The sequence below is a fragment of the Xiphophorus maculatus genome, chromosome 5 (genome assembly GCF_002775205.1).
Source record: "Xiphophorus maculatus strain JP 163 A chromosome 5, X_maculatus-5.0-male, whole genome shotgun sequence".
NCBI lineage: Eukaryota > Metazoa > Chordata > Actinopteri > Cyprinodontiformes > Poeciliidae > Xiphophorus > Xiphophorus maculatus.
Genome location: NC_036447.1, coordinates 29,676,832 through 29,691,903, shown reverse-complemented (window position 1 = coordinate 29,691,903; position 15,072 = coordinate 29,676,832). Strand labels below are relative to the sequence as shown.

Here is a 15,072-nt window from a genome sequence, read left to right as displayed (position 1 = left end):
GATTTGATCCATCACGGTTTTTCTTTTTTCTTTTTTTTTATCATAGCGAGTCTTCAGCGGAACTAATAAGAACGATTAAAGAGGTTGGCCGGACACCGTTCCGGTGCACAACGCGTTGCTACGTATTTAGCACAGCTAACGCTCCTGCTCCTTCGTCCTGCCGTCTTACAGGAGATGCTCGCGGACAGGTGAGACGCAGAGATGGTTGACCTAGTTCTGAAAATGGGATAAAAGCCTTGAGTGAAGCTGCTCACTTCGTATAGTTAGCTTCTCGGGCGCGCGAGGCTTAAACTCGTTTTTGTCTGGTTTAGCTTGCTGTGAGCTTAAAGGCAGCCAGAGTTTAAGTAGCTTTGAAGTGAAGAGCTCTGGCGTCTGTTTCACCTGTAACTTACCCCCCCGGTATCCACACTGTGATCACTTGGTCCTGGAATGTCGTCTTTAGGAACAGCTGTACGTCTTCTGTTGTGGGAACTGAGTACAGCTGTAGATTGGTAATGATGAAACTAAAATAGAAACTGTACAGTAATGTCAAATACACAAGGTAAGAACCACACACTAAAACAGCAGCAGATGCAGAGTATGCAAAATGTAAATTTGTGCATATTTTTGAAGAGGTAGTAAAATGATGCAGGCTTTTCAGAATTTAGTTTGAAGTTCAAATCTAAAAACTGTAGCATATGTTTGTATTCACTCCCCTTTTTATTTAATATTTTTAAATAAAAGCCAGTGTGACTAATTTCTTTGTAAACGATAGATCTTCCACTTGGCAAATAAGTCTCGATCTTATTTCACATTATAGATGTGTATTGCAGGACAAATAGAATAGAATAGAATTACTTTATTCATCCCAGCAGGGAAATTATTTCGCAGTTACAGCAACATAGAGACAAGACACACAACAACCACCACTGAGTAGCAATTGTAGACAAAATAAAAATAAAATATAACATGCTGTCAATATAAAAAGCAACTTAGAGCAGTCCTTGCAAAGATTCAAAAAATGCAGATACAGTATGTATATGTAAATATATGTACAGCAAGTGTGCTGAGTTATGAGTTGTTTTGGTTGTTCTGTAGTCTTTAAATTTGATTCTGATCTCCCTCATCAGAGCTTTAGTGTTGAATCTCCCAGGAAAATAAAAATATTTGATCTCTCTTGTTTTGTTTAGAAGTTGTGCCATTCTGTTCAATTTTAGATGCATTCTATAACTGGCCTGGGCTGTGTGCGCATCTCATTTATAAAAAAGAAAACAAAAACAACAAAGATAATGTTCTGCAGTTATTTGGACATGTTTAATATGTGTTGTCACATTCCAGGATTTAAACTCGCTGAGTGAAATCACAAGTAGTTGTGATGTCGGAGTCCAAACCCCCCACTCCTACCACCCCGACCCCTGGAGACATGTACAAGGGATGGCTCTTCAAATGGACTAATTACATAAAAGGTTACCAGAGACGATGGTTTGTTCTCAGCAACGGATTACTGTCTTACTACAGGTGAGCAGTACAGATTTAAATGTACACTAATGTATAAAACTGGTAAGACTTTCCAGTAAAAATCAGACTTTTTTCAACTTATTATAAAAGCTTGGTTATAAAAAGACAAATACTTATTGTTGTCCTTAACATTTTCCTTTGGAAAATAATTATTTTGGTAATAACTTTATCTTGATTAAAAATAAAAAGTTTCCATAAGCATCTAAATTTGAACTAAATTTGTATCGTTTTTAACTGCATTTGGGGGGCCGCACAAAATCAGTCCAAGGGCCACTTTATTTATATGCATGAATGCATATAAATAAAGTTGAGTGGAAGTTGTATAAATGCAGGTAAATTAAGATTATATTCAAACAAAACTTACACTGTTGTTTAAGAGGAAGAACTCCAAAAAACTATGTTAAAAATTGCATCTCCTTTTTTTTATATGTTTTTTTTTTCCCTTACTTTTGTTTACACACACATTCATGTTGCAGAAATGTTGTGTGTCTGAACCTGGATGCTTTTGACTCTCCACCGTGGTGCTGTCTCCAGGTGTCAGGCGGAGATGGGTCACACCTGCAGAGGCACCATAAACCTGGCCACCGCCAACATCGCCGTGGAGGACTCTTGCAATTTCGTCATTTCCAACGGGGGAGCGCAGACGTATCACCTGAAGGCCAGCTCCGAAGTCGAGCGCCAGCGATGGATCACCGCGCTGGAACTCGCTAAGGCCAAAGCCGTGCGCATGCAGGACGAATCTGGTGAGACACAGGCCCAATAAAGACAGGAGTCACGATCACTCTCGTTGCGTTCAGAGACGACATGCTGCTTGTGTTTGTTATCAGACGACTCTGCTGATGAGTTCTCTGCAGCGCCCCCTGCCTCCACTCAGGCCAGGGGATCTCATACCTCAGAAGTCCAGTCCACGCTGCGCACCCTGGGCAGCAAGGTGGAGGACCTCACCACCTGCAACGATCTGATTGTTAAACATGGCTCTGCTCTCCAAAGGTTGGTGTCTTCTACGGAGCATTCAGGAGAAACAAAGCTGCAAATGATTTGTTAGCGTTCTTGCTTTATTTATTCATTTTTTTACTGCTTTCGCAAAACATTAGGTCTTTATCAGAGCTGGAGGGGCTCCAGGTTGGACCTGACATGGGGGAAAAGATCCGACAGGTCACAGAAAGGGCCACGCTTTTCCGAATCACCTCCAACGCCATGATCAATGTAAGGTTTAGTCTGTTTAGAGCTACTGAGGCTGCTGCTGAGTTTTTCTTCCTGACATGACGGAGTTTTCTTCCTGAAGGCCTGCAGGGACTTCCTGTCCATCGCCCAGAGCCACAGTAAGCGCTGGCAGAAGGCCTTACAGACCGAGAGGGAGCAGAGGATTCGCCTGGAGGAGACGCTGGAGCAACTAGCCAAACAGCACAACCACCTGGAGAGAGCGTTCAGAGGCGCCACCGTTCTGCCACCTTCCCTCAGCAATCCCAACTTAAGCATTAAAAGTAAAACTCTTGTTTTGGACTTCTCTCTTCTTAGTCTGTTAGCAGAGATCCTACGCAGTCTGAATGGCTGGAAACTAAAGGTGCAGAAACAAATCCATTTTATAGAGAATCACAATTCTTAGTCCTGGGAATTCAGAATTGATTCAAAATGCACAAAAACAGATTTTTAAATGCATTTAAGTTGCATGTCTTTGCCGCTGCTATGACTTTCCCCATGTGTGACCACTTCCTCACTTCCGTCTCTGTTTGGTACCTGTAAACAAAATATTTCCTGTTCAGATGTGGTTACACAGGAAATAGTTCTGAAGAAAGCAGAAATCTCTCAAACATATTCATCCCAGGTTGGTCCTACTCCCTGTTTCCATATAAAATAGTCCCTTGGTCAGGTAACATTTGACCTACTGGGTACAACTACTCAGTCGTTTGTTAAACATTTTAGATGTAAAGATAAAAGTTGAGTTGCTCCCTTCACCACATTAACTCAGTTAAAATACATTGATGTGTTTATGTCGTCATTTTTGAAACATAGAGATAACAAACCCCAAGTACAGAGGATGATTCTTTTACACTCAATCGGCCAGATAAATGAAAAGATTGACCTCAGAAGTTTTTTTTATGGAAAATATTTTGGAAATATATTTGGAACTGTCCACTCATTCTATTATGTTTTTGTTATCCATCATGTTTGAAGGCGGTGTTTCAGGAAAGGGCGATGCCAGTGATGAGGACGATGACAATGAGTTCTTCGATGCAATGGAAGACCCAACAGGATTTATTACTGTTCCTGCTGACCCCAAGTACCACAGGTTGATCCTCTTTTTCTGATTTTCTAAACATGCTGTTCTTCAGTACCTCACTCTGGCGATGCGTCATGTCTTCTCTCATCTCTGTTCTTCAGGAGATCTGGCAGCAATATCAGTGGGATAAGCAACGAGACGGGAATGGACGACCAGTCGGTAACGTTCTCGTTTTTATCTTCTGATCTACATAGACTTGATGAGCTAAACATACACTAACCTTCCAAATGTCCCCCCCGCCACTTTTTTTTTTTTTCTTCCTCGATCAGTATGATGAACTGTCCTTGGCGTCCAATTCTGAGTCTTCGCCGCCTCTTGAGCTGGAGCCGGTCAGACAAAGACGGACTCGTATTCCCGACAAACCCAACTATTACCTTAATTTGTGGAGCATCATGAAGAATTGTATCGGGAAGGAGCTCTCAAAGATACCGATGCCGGTAAGAAATTGATCTGGTGGGCGTGCCGTGGTGGCGTAGGGGTTAGTGCGACCCACATTTGGAGGCCTCAAGTCCTCGACGCGGCTGTCGCGGGTTCGACTCCCGGACCCGGCGACATTTACCGCATGTCTTCCCCCCTCTCCCTCCCCCTTTCCTGTCAGCCTACTTCATGAAAAGGGACACTAGAGCCCACAAAAAGACCCCCTGGAGGGGTTACAAAAAAAAAAAAAAAAAAAAAAGAAATTGATCTGGTAAGAAATCTTGGATCTTTTTTTTTTACCTAAATGAAGTAAAACGAAGCTTTTTCCATGTTGTCTTGCGTTTCCAGGTGAACTTCAACGAGCCGCTGTCGATGCTTCAGCGTCTGTCTGAAGACCTCGAGTACTACGAGCTCTTGGACAAAGCCGCAAAGTGTCAGAGCTCTTTAGAGCAGATGTGCTACGTGGCGGCTTTCACCGTCTCGTCCTACTCCACTACGGTCCACCGCACAGGGAAGCCCTTCAACCCTTTACTGGGGGAAACCTTTGAGCTGGACCGGATTCGAGAGTCCGGTTACCGATCGATCTGTGAACAGGTCTGTAAAAAATATATGTACACACCTGAGCTGTTTGCTTGGATTAAGCCGGTTATTGCTTTCAGCTATGAATGAATGAATGATTAAATGTCTTCCTCCTGGCCCCGCCCCTCTCAGGTAAGCCACCACCCACCAGCTGCAGCCCACCACGCCTTCTCTGAGAAGGGCTGGACCCTCAGACAGGAAATCACACTGGCCAGCAAGTTCCGGGGAAAATACCTTTCCATTATGCCTCTGGGTAAGTTGTCAGCTTTGTATAGTTGTGGCTTAAAGCGAAACTAACCCCTAAATCAACTACCAGTCTTTATTTTTGTAACCGATAAACCGTCGAAGTATATTATTGGGCTTCTACCTTCATGTTTCTGTGCGAATTTTGACATTTTCGTGCAATTCTTTTAGTTTGGGATTATTTGGTAAAACCGAGTGGGGAGTATCGAGTGTTGCCATGGCGACAAGCGAGCATTGATCGATATTGTTATTCAGCTTTTTTAAAGTTGTAGTATGTGACTTTTACAAAAATTAGATTTTTTTTTCATGATTGTTAAAACTGTCACTATGTCATGACCGTATGAGACAAAAAGGTGATTGACAGCGCTAAAACCCTCCTCCTGGCTGTTCTTGTTTTTCATTATTACGGTATTATTTATTTGTTTTTGAGTAGAACAAACCTCTGTTCTGGTTATCTGTCACCAGGCTCCATCCAGTGTATGTTTGATAAGAGCAACAATCACTACTCCTGGAAAAAAGTTACGACGACCGTACACAACATAATCGTTGGGAAACTGTGGATTGATCAGGTAGCGGTGGCGGTTGTATGAAATGATCTTTTGTGTAGAAACCCTCAGTGGTTTTTGTATTTGACTCGACTTCCTCCGTCAGTCAGGAGAGATCGATGTGGTGAACCACAAGACCGGAGATCGCTGCCACCTCAAGTTTGCTCCTTACAGCTACTTCTCTAGAGATGTACCCCGGAAGGTGAGCCGGCGTTCTGGTCATGGAGTCTGCTCCTTTGCCTGAAGCATTACTTTCTGTTCTGCTGGATTCAGATTGGAAAACAGCATTTTAAGGTTTTTGCAGACATCTTTTCCAGAGGTTTTAGGTGGAAGATGTACTCGGGCATGTTTAATATTTCAGATCCTGGAACAGGATTTTGGTAATCTTTCTGTCTTGACTCCGTGTACTACATTGAAACAAACAAACAAAAAAAATCCTTCAAATGAAAACGTTCTTGAGGTTTAAAATGTTTTTTGTCATTGTCTCACTGACTCTGGTATTTGCATGGTATTCAATGAGCAAACCTATTCTGACAGCAGCAAAGCCGAATTATCAGACATAGATGTAAAGGATTGGGCACACTGCATTTCACAACATTATATTAAACCCATCTCTCTGTTTTTACATTTGAAAATAAAAATGTGTTTACATTCAATTTACAAACTTAACCCGAGTTAACTCATATAGTCCTTTGCTAGGTCTTAGACCATTTTTTTCTGCTGATAGGAGAGGAAACTACGACAGCATTTTCGGGGCTTTGTAGAAAGGGGGAAAAAAACAACAAAGGAGTATCTCAGAAAGTTTGAGAATAATCTCAGAAGTATTCTAGCAAAAAAACTTGAAAATAAAAAAAAATTACTTTGGGAACTCAAAAATGTCTCTTTTTTTTCTAAAATCTTTTTAAGATTAATCAAAAAATTTCCTCATTTTTTTTTTTTTTTTTTTTTAGAAAATTTCTGGGATTAATCTAAATATTTTCCTTGTCTTTTCAAAAACATTTTGACATTCTTTTTTTTTTTTAGAAAATCTTTCACTTTTGAAGCTCAGAAATCTTCTGAGATTAACCTCAAAATTCCTGAATTTTGGGGAGAAATTTACTCTTTAATTTTTTCCCCCTGTTTACGATGGCCCTAATATGCTGTTGTAGGAAGCAGACCCCAGGCTGTGTGCAAAACTCTGGATTAATGTATCAAGTATTAAGAAATATATACCAAACCATGGTCACAGAATCACAACCTTATGGGCCCAGCAGTACTGTGTGTTGTTGGCTCCATGTTGTAAATATTGATGTAAGGGTCCCTGGAGAGTGAGATGCAGCGAGTGTGATCCGTGTCGCTCTGTGTCATGGTATAGGATCATCTGAGAAACTTGCTTCTCCAGTTTTTTGTTCACTATGTCATACAGTAATAAACAGCATTTTCCAATACTGCGCGGGATGTGAAATGTGGGTATTTTTCTCCGTCAGGTGACAGGAGTTGTGACGGATAAGGATGGGAAGGCTCATTATGTTCTGTCAGGAACATGGGATGAGAAGATGGAGTTTTCCAGGATCATGCAAAGCAGCAAAGGCGAGAATGGCACTGAGGGCAAACAGAGGACTGTTTACCAAACCCTCAAACCCAAGGAAATCTGGAGAAAGAACCCTTTACCGTAATTTTTTTCATTGTATCTAATCCTTCTAATATTTAGAGCGAACATGAAAATTCACAAGGTTCCAGAGTGATGCTTCGTTCTTCAGATCTTGTCTGACGATGTTCTTATAGGGAAGGAGCAGAGAACATGTACTACTTCTCCTCTCTCGCATTGACCCTGAATGAACCCGAGGAGGGCGTGGCGCCGACGGACAGCCGGCGGCGTCCGGACCAGCGCCTGATGGAAGAAGGTCGCTGGGACGAAGCGAACGCAGAGAAGCAACGGCTTGAAGAAAAGCAGCGCTCTACCCGGCGAGAACGGGAAAGAGACTCGGTTAAAGCGGTTCCAACGCCTGAGGAAGGTAGGAGCCGATCAGAGAAACTTGTTCATCTAGCTTCTGTCCATCCAAGTTTTTTCCACTTCAGTCACCATCCCTAAACCAAGTTCATGTCTGAGGATGCAGCTGGTGTTTGAAATCGCTTCACTCTTCATTTTTGTCTTACTGATAACATCCTTCCCTACGTTTTAACGTCTCTTCATCCATATTTGTTCCGTTTAGCTCTTGCACATGAGGGTGGCACCACAGGAAGTGAGGTTTCTGATGGAAGCAAGTATCAATTCATATTTGACTTGGAACAAAGTGCCCTGTGTTGCTTTTTTAAAAGAAATTTCAGTAAATTGTACATGCTGTAGACATGCAGATATTTGGAGTTTGTGTCTCAGTTTACTGTCTCAACAGCAACTCAGTTAAACACTGATGCAAATGTGGATAAATCAGTTGTAAAAATGCTTAGAAATCAATGAAAAAAAAGTATTTTATTGTTATAGAACCTCATTCTACTGAAAAGTAGGGAACAAAATCACAAAGCCATAATTCTTTATAACTATAATTCCTTTCAAATTAATGTAACTGCAGCATACTTTAAAGGGAAAGTATTGCAGTATGTAAAATCAACTTTTTTGAGCTTTACATCATATTATAATGTTATTCCCTCATAAAAAGCATTCCTGTTGCTTTGATTCATTTGCGTGAAATTATTCAATCTCCCATGGCAACCATTCAGTTGCAGTCTTCATACGTCCGCCTCAGAGAGCATGTCTCCCCCATTCAGCTCCTTCAGACTAGCCAGCAGCAATTAGCAAACACCTGGTGAAACTGCACATCTTCTGAGCTCATTATAGGAGCTACTTCTCAGTGAAACGCTGGTGAAAATGTTGTTTAAGGGTTAATAGAGGAGCCATGTTGTGATGACTTCCTGAAGGCGGCGTTTCAGAAGGAGCAGGAGTTTTTAAAGAGACCCTATTGGCACCATGTAACATTTTAATAGTAATCACTTCCTTTGCTTTTCTGGGATATGAAACTTATGTTAGTATTAAATTAATTTATGCTTCATAGTAAAACATAAATAAAATATTTTGATTTAATAAAGTTAGTTTGAAAGCTACAACTGACATATTTAGAGAACAAAATAATGAAACAGATCAGAAGCCATGTATCTACCAAAGTCTCCAATACTCATGGTGGAAGTGAATTTTTCAACAGATTTGTCTGTGTCGGTTTGAGCCAACTGGAGTGCTTGTTGCCAAAAAGCTCAAATGTTGTCGAAGCAAAAGTTTGAGATTAAGCAACAAACAAACAAACTCTTTAATTTTATAAAACCTTTGTCTGCTGTCACTATCTGCTGTCACTTTCAGGGCCGCTAAAATCAAAATTTGATTGCAGAAGTTACTTAATTATATTAAACATGGATCTGTGCGTCTTCTAAAACACGTTTAGATGACATTTGTTGTGAACTGGTTCTACATCAATCAACCAGACAGAACAGAATCACTAATGCAACTCATGGCACTTCGTTCTTTCTTAAACTACACATCAACATTCTGGTGATTGTTTTATGAACTTATATTTTCTGTTTGTGCTGGGGTTTGCTCAGCTGATGCAGAGGACTCTCCCCCCCTCACGCCTGTTGCATGCAAGTATCCCCCTATGTTTTCACCCTCTGTTGTATTTATTTAACGAAAATATAAATATCATGTATGAGCTGTAGGAAAATCATCCTTTTAATCTTGTTTTTTCCTTTAGCCCCTTATGGACAATCTGTCCCTCTATACTCAAGCAAGTATTCAGATAAAATCATCATGTAGTAAAAACTAGACATGCTTGGAGCCCAATTTTGCGGGGGGGTTCGATCCAATCCCAGTTTCTGAATTTTTATAAATACCTGCTGAAACTGATGGTTTCTGATCCAGAACGCCTTAGGCTTAATATTAAATTTTCATTTTGGACACTAAATAAGCACTTTGGGGGTGCTGTAGACTCCAGAAGTCAATGAAGGCTTCTGCTTTTTACTCTGAGGGTTTATTTGAGTGTACAATGGGCTGAAAAGCCTCTTGATCTACAACAAAACTACTTTGTGATTGTGTAATTTAATTCTGCCAACCGTCAATCAATCAATCAAATTTTATTTGTATAGCACATTTCAGCAGCAAGGCATTTCAAAGTGCTTTACATCATATCAAACACAGAAACAATGCAATGCGGTCATCAGTTACTCATGAGCAGAGACAGCGCTGCACTGTGTGCATACATGAGGAATAAACTCCTGTTTTATTAAGCCATTTACTGTGAAAATAAAGTAATTAAATTAAATAAAGTCAAGAACCTATGATGGTGATATTTTATGGTGTACTTTGCCTTAAACTTAGACTTGTTGCTGAAAAGTTGCCTTATAAATACAACTTCATCTTCACATGTTTTGTAAGTGCTTAATGGAATTACAAACACATTTCTGTTTGCTTTTTACAGTTTCTTTTTTAAAATCTGTGTCAGTTCCTGGGATTTTGGTTATTAACTAATTATCACCAGGGGTGTATCGATTTATCGGCCCTTAATTTTGGGAGATCTGTAATCAGCCGATACTTGCATATAAAACCGATCTTAACCACTGACCTTGGCCAGTGATGTCAGCCAGGCTCTGAAAAACAGTCACTGTCACCTTGTGCTCTGCATGACAGAGGATTGACTGATGAGGCTGATTTGTTGTGAGCTGATTCTACATTAATCAACCATATGGAATAGAATATGGTTGACGTGACATTTTGACCAGGTCACGTCCAAACGTCGGCGGTTAACAACAGTCACACCCACTGTTGCCAACTTTGGAACATCCTGCATTTACATTACAAAGTTGAGCAAAACTTTGTCAATATTCTGCTAATGTCGGAGAAAACCAAATGCGCAGTTGGAGTGTTTTCATTAAATAAGAAATGCAATTAAAACCTAAAGTGAATAACTTTGTTCACGCGATACATTTATATTACTAAAACGGCATCATCATCCTACCACCTTCTGTCGTCTTCTTCATCATTTCCGCCAGTAGTAACATCCGGTTGTTGATCACGTGACTTGCGTGATGCGAGTCATGTGATCAACACTTTGTTGTAATCAACAAAAAGTGTTTCCACAGCAGTTTTGCAAAGTACACAAATTTCATAACCACCTCATCCTGGGGCAAAAACCTTTTATTGAAAGATTGTTTTTTTTTCTTTGTGTTTTTTTTTTTTATTTGGCATGTTTCCATTAAACATGCTTATTTTTGTATTTCCGATTTGTGCAATTTTAAGGTAAATGGAAATGCAGCTTATGTTACTATTAGCAACTTTTCAGATGGAAAAAAAAATGGCATTGGCCAAAATTGGAATTAACAGGCCAGGCTTATTAATGATCGGTGATCAGCCCATAAAACTGCTATTGGTGCACTGCAAATTATCACCTGCATGTGGTGCTATCGCCGACTTTTACAAACCTCAAATTTGAAGAAAAAAATATCAGCATGGCTAAAGCAGCGCAAAGCAAAGAACCACTATGTATGCTCTGTGTTATCTTTGACACTTCATCTTCTTCTCTGTCAATAATTTCAGCTTATATTTGAGGTTTAATGAAAGCAGAGTGAACACAAAGACAGATGTTTGGTGGGGGCGAAATGAAAGCAGCAGGGAAAGCCAGAGTTGGCATGCGCAAATCTCTAATAAACTAATGATAATCTCATATCTCTGTAGTCTGTATACTGATGTTGTTTTTTTAAGTCTTGATTATGGCAGCCATTTAAAAAAAATTTTTCTCAACGAAAGCTACGTTGGAGTTTGGGCAGTGGGTGCAAACAGAATATGTCTGAGTGGCAGGACTTTAGTGTTTGTATAAAACACATAAAAAAACAACAATCTTGTATTTGTTTTCTTCTCATCACAAAAAGGAAAGTGATTCTCCACCTCTGTGTATAAGTTTACTACCAATCTAAAATAAAATGCCTCTGCTTAAATACAATATGACAGAGTTTTTACTGTCAGCTTAAGCTTCCAGAGTAAAATCACCTCCAACAATACAGAACCGCGGCGTCTGGATCAGTTACCTCCTGGAAGGGTATCGGCTCGGATACAGAAATGGGATCCAATCGGCCCTGTAGCTCTAGTGAACGAACCAACACCTGTAGGGTTGTAGTAAACTCTGGATTAGAAAACCCTGCGCAATATTAAGCAATCACTTCATTTCCTCTTTCCGACTCGCTCTCCCTCTCTCAGCGGAAGGCAAAGAACATCCTTTTAGAGCCCTGGCCAAAAGCAAGTAACACGTGCCCTGTTCTCTGTTGTAACCTGTGTCATAGAGCCAGATGTAGATCAGCTGTGATTGGCTGTAGAATTTTGCTCCATAGGCTGAGATGTACAAACTCAGTGCAACAGTCGTCTATCTGCTGGCGTCTGATCGAACCTTGGCTGCTTCCACTGACTCCTCATTCATTTTCCTTCTGCTTTGTTTTAAACGAAGTTCATCCAAAGCAGAGCATTATTATGACCATCTGAACTAAATTGAAGTTGCAGTATGTAACGTTTTTTTAAAAAAACAAGCATGTTTCTTGCATATTTATTAAAACTGCTTTCATGTGGTGACAGAAGAATATGAGACAGATAATCCATGAAAAGATCAATCTGCTCCACCTCCTCCCTGAGCTGCTAATGCTGTCTGAAGAAAAGCACTGCTACCAACCAAAAACAACCAACCAGAGACAGCAGGAGGGTCTTGGTGCTGTCAATCATCTCATGTATACGCTGGTAACTGTGCTAATGGTGGAGAAACGATTTACCGTTACAGGAAAATGTTTATCTGCTGTCATTGGTGGCTATGCTAAGTAGCCTGAGCATTCATGACGTGTAGTGCTAGCTGCAACAAAAGGGTGCGGCAGCAAAAGCAGCGGCACACGGAGAAGTGATTGACGGCGCTAAAACCCTCCTCCTGACTCTGATCGGTTGTTTCTAGAGAGCACTTTGAGAATGCAGAGCAGCTTAAAAGTTTTCTTTCAGATTAACTGTCAGTGACAGTTTCAACAAATATGTAAAAATATATATAAACTTGTATATCTATATATATTTTTTAATAAAAGTTACATACTGCTGCTTTAAAGCTTAACGTGTTGCTTCTCGACTTGCAGTTTAAACATTCTGTGTTAAAACTGTGATTTTATTTTGTCTGGCATCCTTCTCAGGCTCCCATCCAGACAATTACCAAGCGCTGTGGTTCGAGAAGATCCACGACTCCGTGTCTGGAGAGACGCTGCATGTCTACAAGGGAGGCTACTGGGACGCCAAGGAGCAGGGAAGTTGGGAAATGTGTCCCGACATCTTCTGATTACAGATGCCTGTAGCCTCAGGACCAGTCTGTTGGATGTCGCTCTCAAAGCACACTCAGTGCTTATGGGTATTGTAGTCATTGTGCTGCTGGTTGTGTTGCATCCCATTGGCCTCATGAGTCGGATCTAAAACCAGGGAATGGTGTCACCCCCTAGCTCCACTGTGTTCCAGGGGAAAGCTAGAAAAGCAGTAAGTTTCGATGCTCGATGCTAAACGTAACTATTACTACTGATACAAGGAGAAAACACAGAATACTGCATTTTGTGCATTCAGTCACTGGAACAGAACATTCACTAATTCCTGGACAAATTGACAGAAGAACAAGCTAAAGTTGATCACCTCACTGCAAAAACACATTTCACCAAATCTTTCTGATCTGGTTTCTAGTGTAAATATCTTAGTGCACTTTAAATGAGACAAAATTTACGCATAAGTAACGTTTCAACAAGACATAGGGCCTTAAGTTAAGTTAATAATTCACTAGTATTTATGACAAAATAAAGCAGATTATTTCACTTGTAACATGGGAAAAATGTCTTGTTAAAAAGGAAATAATCTGCTAGTGAAACTAGCACTTTTTCATCAATACTAAGGAGTTAAAACAAGCTCCTTTTATCTTGCTGAAAAGCTACTTGTAAGTTACTTTTTTCTTATTTTGCGTTTACTAAGATATTTGCACTAAATAATAGACCAAACATACTTTTTTGTTTTTGAACACTCAGTGCTCACCCGTCAGCATTCCTCATGCACGAAGCAGCCATGTTGGATTTTGAAGTTGTGGAAGGAGTAAAAAAGCAACTTCTTCATTCCTAGAACTCAGAAAATCAGACTCTTGTGTCCAGTGAAATGCATCATCAGCTTTCAGAGCTCCTCTTCTCTCCATTGCCACTCTTCTCCCAATTTGAAATCTTCTGATCCACTTATGATTTGATCATCCTCTATACAGTGCCTTATAAAAGTATTTACCCACCTTCCATTAAACTTTTCACATTTTGTCACATGTTGCAGTGTGTTATGTCAAAGTTTCATCTCATACGTCAGCACAATGTAGTGTATAATTCGAAGTGGAAGAATCAAAATAAAACATAAAAATGTCTGGTGCATTTTCATTAAATTCCCCTGATAAACCTCTTATTGCTATAACTCCATGTCTTTTCTAGACTAAATCTACAGGTTTTGTAGATTTAGTCTTCATAATTCTGTTCTCCCGCCGGATTTTTGCTTCTTTACATTCAGGTCGACTCTATTGACTAATCAGATCTGAAGGCACTTGGTGGCACCGGGTTTTATTTGAGGGCATTAAATTAAAGGGGACTAAATACAAATCCACCCTATCATTTTTAACTGCCTTGTATCGTTTTCCTTCAACGTCACAATTATACACTACTTTGTATTCAATTATAACAAAAGTAAAATACTTTGAAATTTATGGTTGTAACATTTTAATACTTTTCCAAAGCGCTGTATGTATTTGTTTTGTTCATGAGAGCTACTCTATTAAAGGCAGTTCATTGTTGTTGTTTTTTTTTTTCTTTTGATTTTAATTAATTTTGCAGTGAACCTGTGTTCACTTTGAACAAAGTTGAATTATCTCAAAGCTGGAAAATATGTAGACCATTGTGCTGTGTGTTTCTACTGGAGCTCTACTTTTTCTACCCTGTAAAAACCTTTCAATAGTATTTATTTCGTGCTTTCTTCCAGACTCTTGCCCTCCTATAAAGTATAATATAGAAATCATCCAGCTGTTTCTGGATGTCCAGATGGTTCACTTTTAAATGGTGGTGTATTTAATGTTTTTTGTCCAGTTTCAGAATATCTTTCCTGATATTGTGCAGAGTGTTACTTTCTTCCGTTTTCCCCTGTGTGAATACGGAGTTAACATGAATTCTAAAGCAGCGATCCAAGAAATCAGTTTTAGGTCAGTGAGAATCAATTTGTTTCTCTTCCTTCAATGATTCATTTTAAACCATGCAGGTTTTATCTTTAGATTACATGGTTTCATACAATCCTTTGGTATAAAAGGTGAAGATGACGGATTTGATCTTCACCTTTAAGAAGGAGTTTTAGTAGTGAACTTAAAACAAAACATGGTCCAAGAGTGTGTTTTTTCGTTGTGTGTGTGTGGGGGGTGTGTTATTACCATATAACTTCTTAATCACAGCTTTAACCTTATGGAAGGAGAATAGAGTGATTTG

At 39.8% G+C, this 15,072-nt stretch overlaps 1 protein-coding gene across 3 annotated transcripts; it reads left to right on the top strand.

Annotated features, from left to right (window-relative positions):
• The first annotated feature begins 84 nt into the window (after nucleotides 1-84).
• Nucleotides 85-13,435, top strand: LOC102232135 (oxysterol-binding protein 1-like). Of its 3 annotated transcripts, none has more exons than XM_023334567.1 (18): nucleotides 85-188; nucleotides 1,318-1,497; nucleotides 2,032-2,240; nucleotides 2,325-2,487; nucleotides 2,592-2,703; nucleotides 2,783-2,981; nucleotides 3,673-3,787; nucleotides 3,880-3,937; nucleotides 4,048-4,215; nucleotides 4,544-4,789; nucleotides 4,907-5,027; nucleotides 5,483-5,586; nucleotides 5,669-5,764; nucleotides 7,029-7,213; nucleotides 7,327-7,556; nucleotides 7,755-7,802; nucleotides 9,130-9,168; nucleotides 12,733-13,435. In XM_023334567.1, the coding sequence occupies exons 2-18, from the start codon at nucleotides 1,355-1,357 to the stop codon at nucleotides 12,873-12,875; spliced, it is 2,379 nt and encodes a 792-aa protein (XP_023190335.1). In that variant the 5' UTR covers nucleotides 85-188; nucleotides 1,318-1,354; the 3' UTR covers nucleotides 12,876-13,435. The 3 variants fall into 3 exon arrangements, with proteins under 3 accessions (XP_023190335.1, XP_023190336.1, XP_005809435.1); XM_023334568.1 differs by lacking the exon at nucleotides 12,733-13,435 and adding an exon at nucleotides 9,279-10,731; XM_005809378.2 differs by lacking the exons at nucleotides 7,755-7,802; nucleotides 9,130-9,168.
• Nucleotides 13,436-15,072: the final 1,637 nt, after the last annotated feature.

Coding starts and splice junctions, on each gene's coding strand:
- LOC102232135 (XM_023334567.1), top strand. CDS start 1,355: ATGTCGGAGTCCAAACCCCCCACTCCTACCACCCCGACCCCTGGAGAC. Junction 4,790..4,906: donor ACCGATCGATCTGTGAACAG/GTCTGTAAAAAA, acceptor CGCCCCTCTCAG/GTAAGCCACCACCCACCAGC. Junction 5,765..7,028: donor CTAGAGATGTACCCCGGAAG/GTGAGCCGGCGT, acceptor TTTCTCCGTCAG/GTGACAGGAGTTGTGACGGA.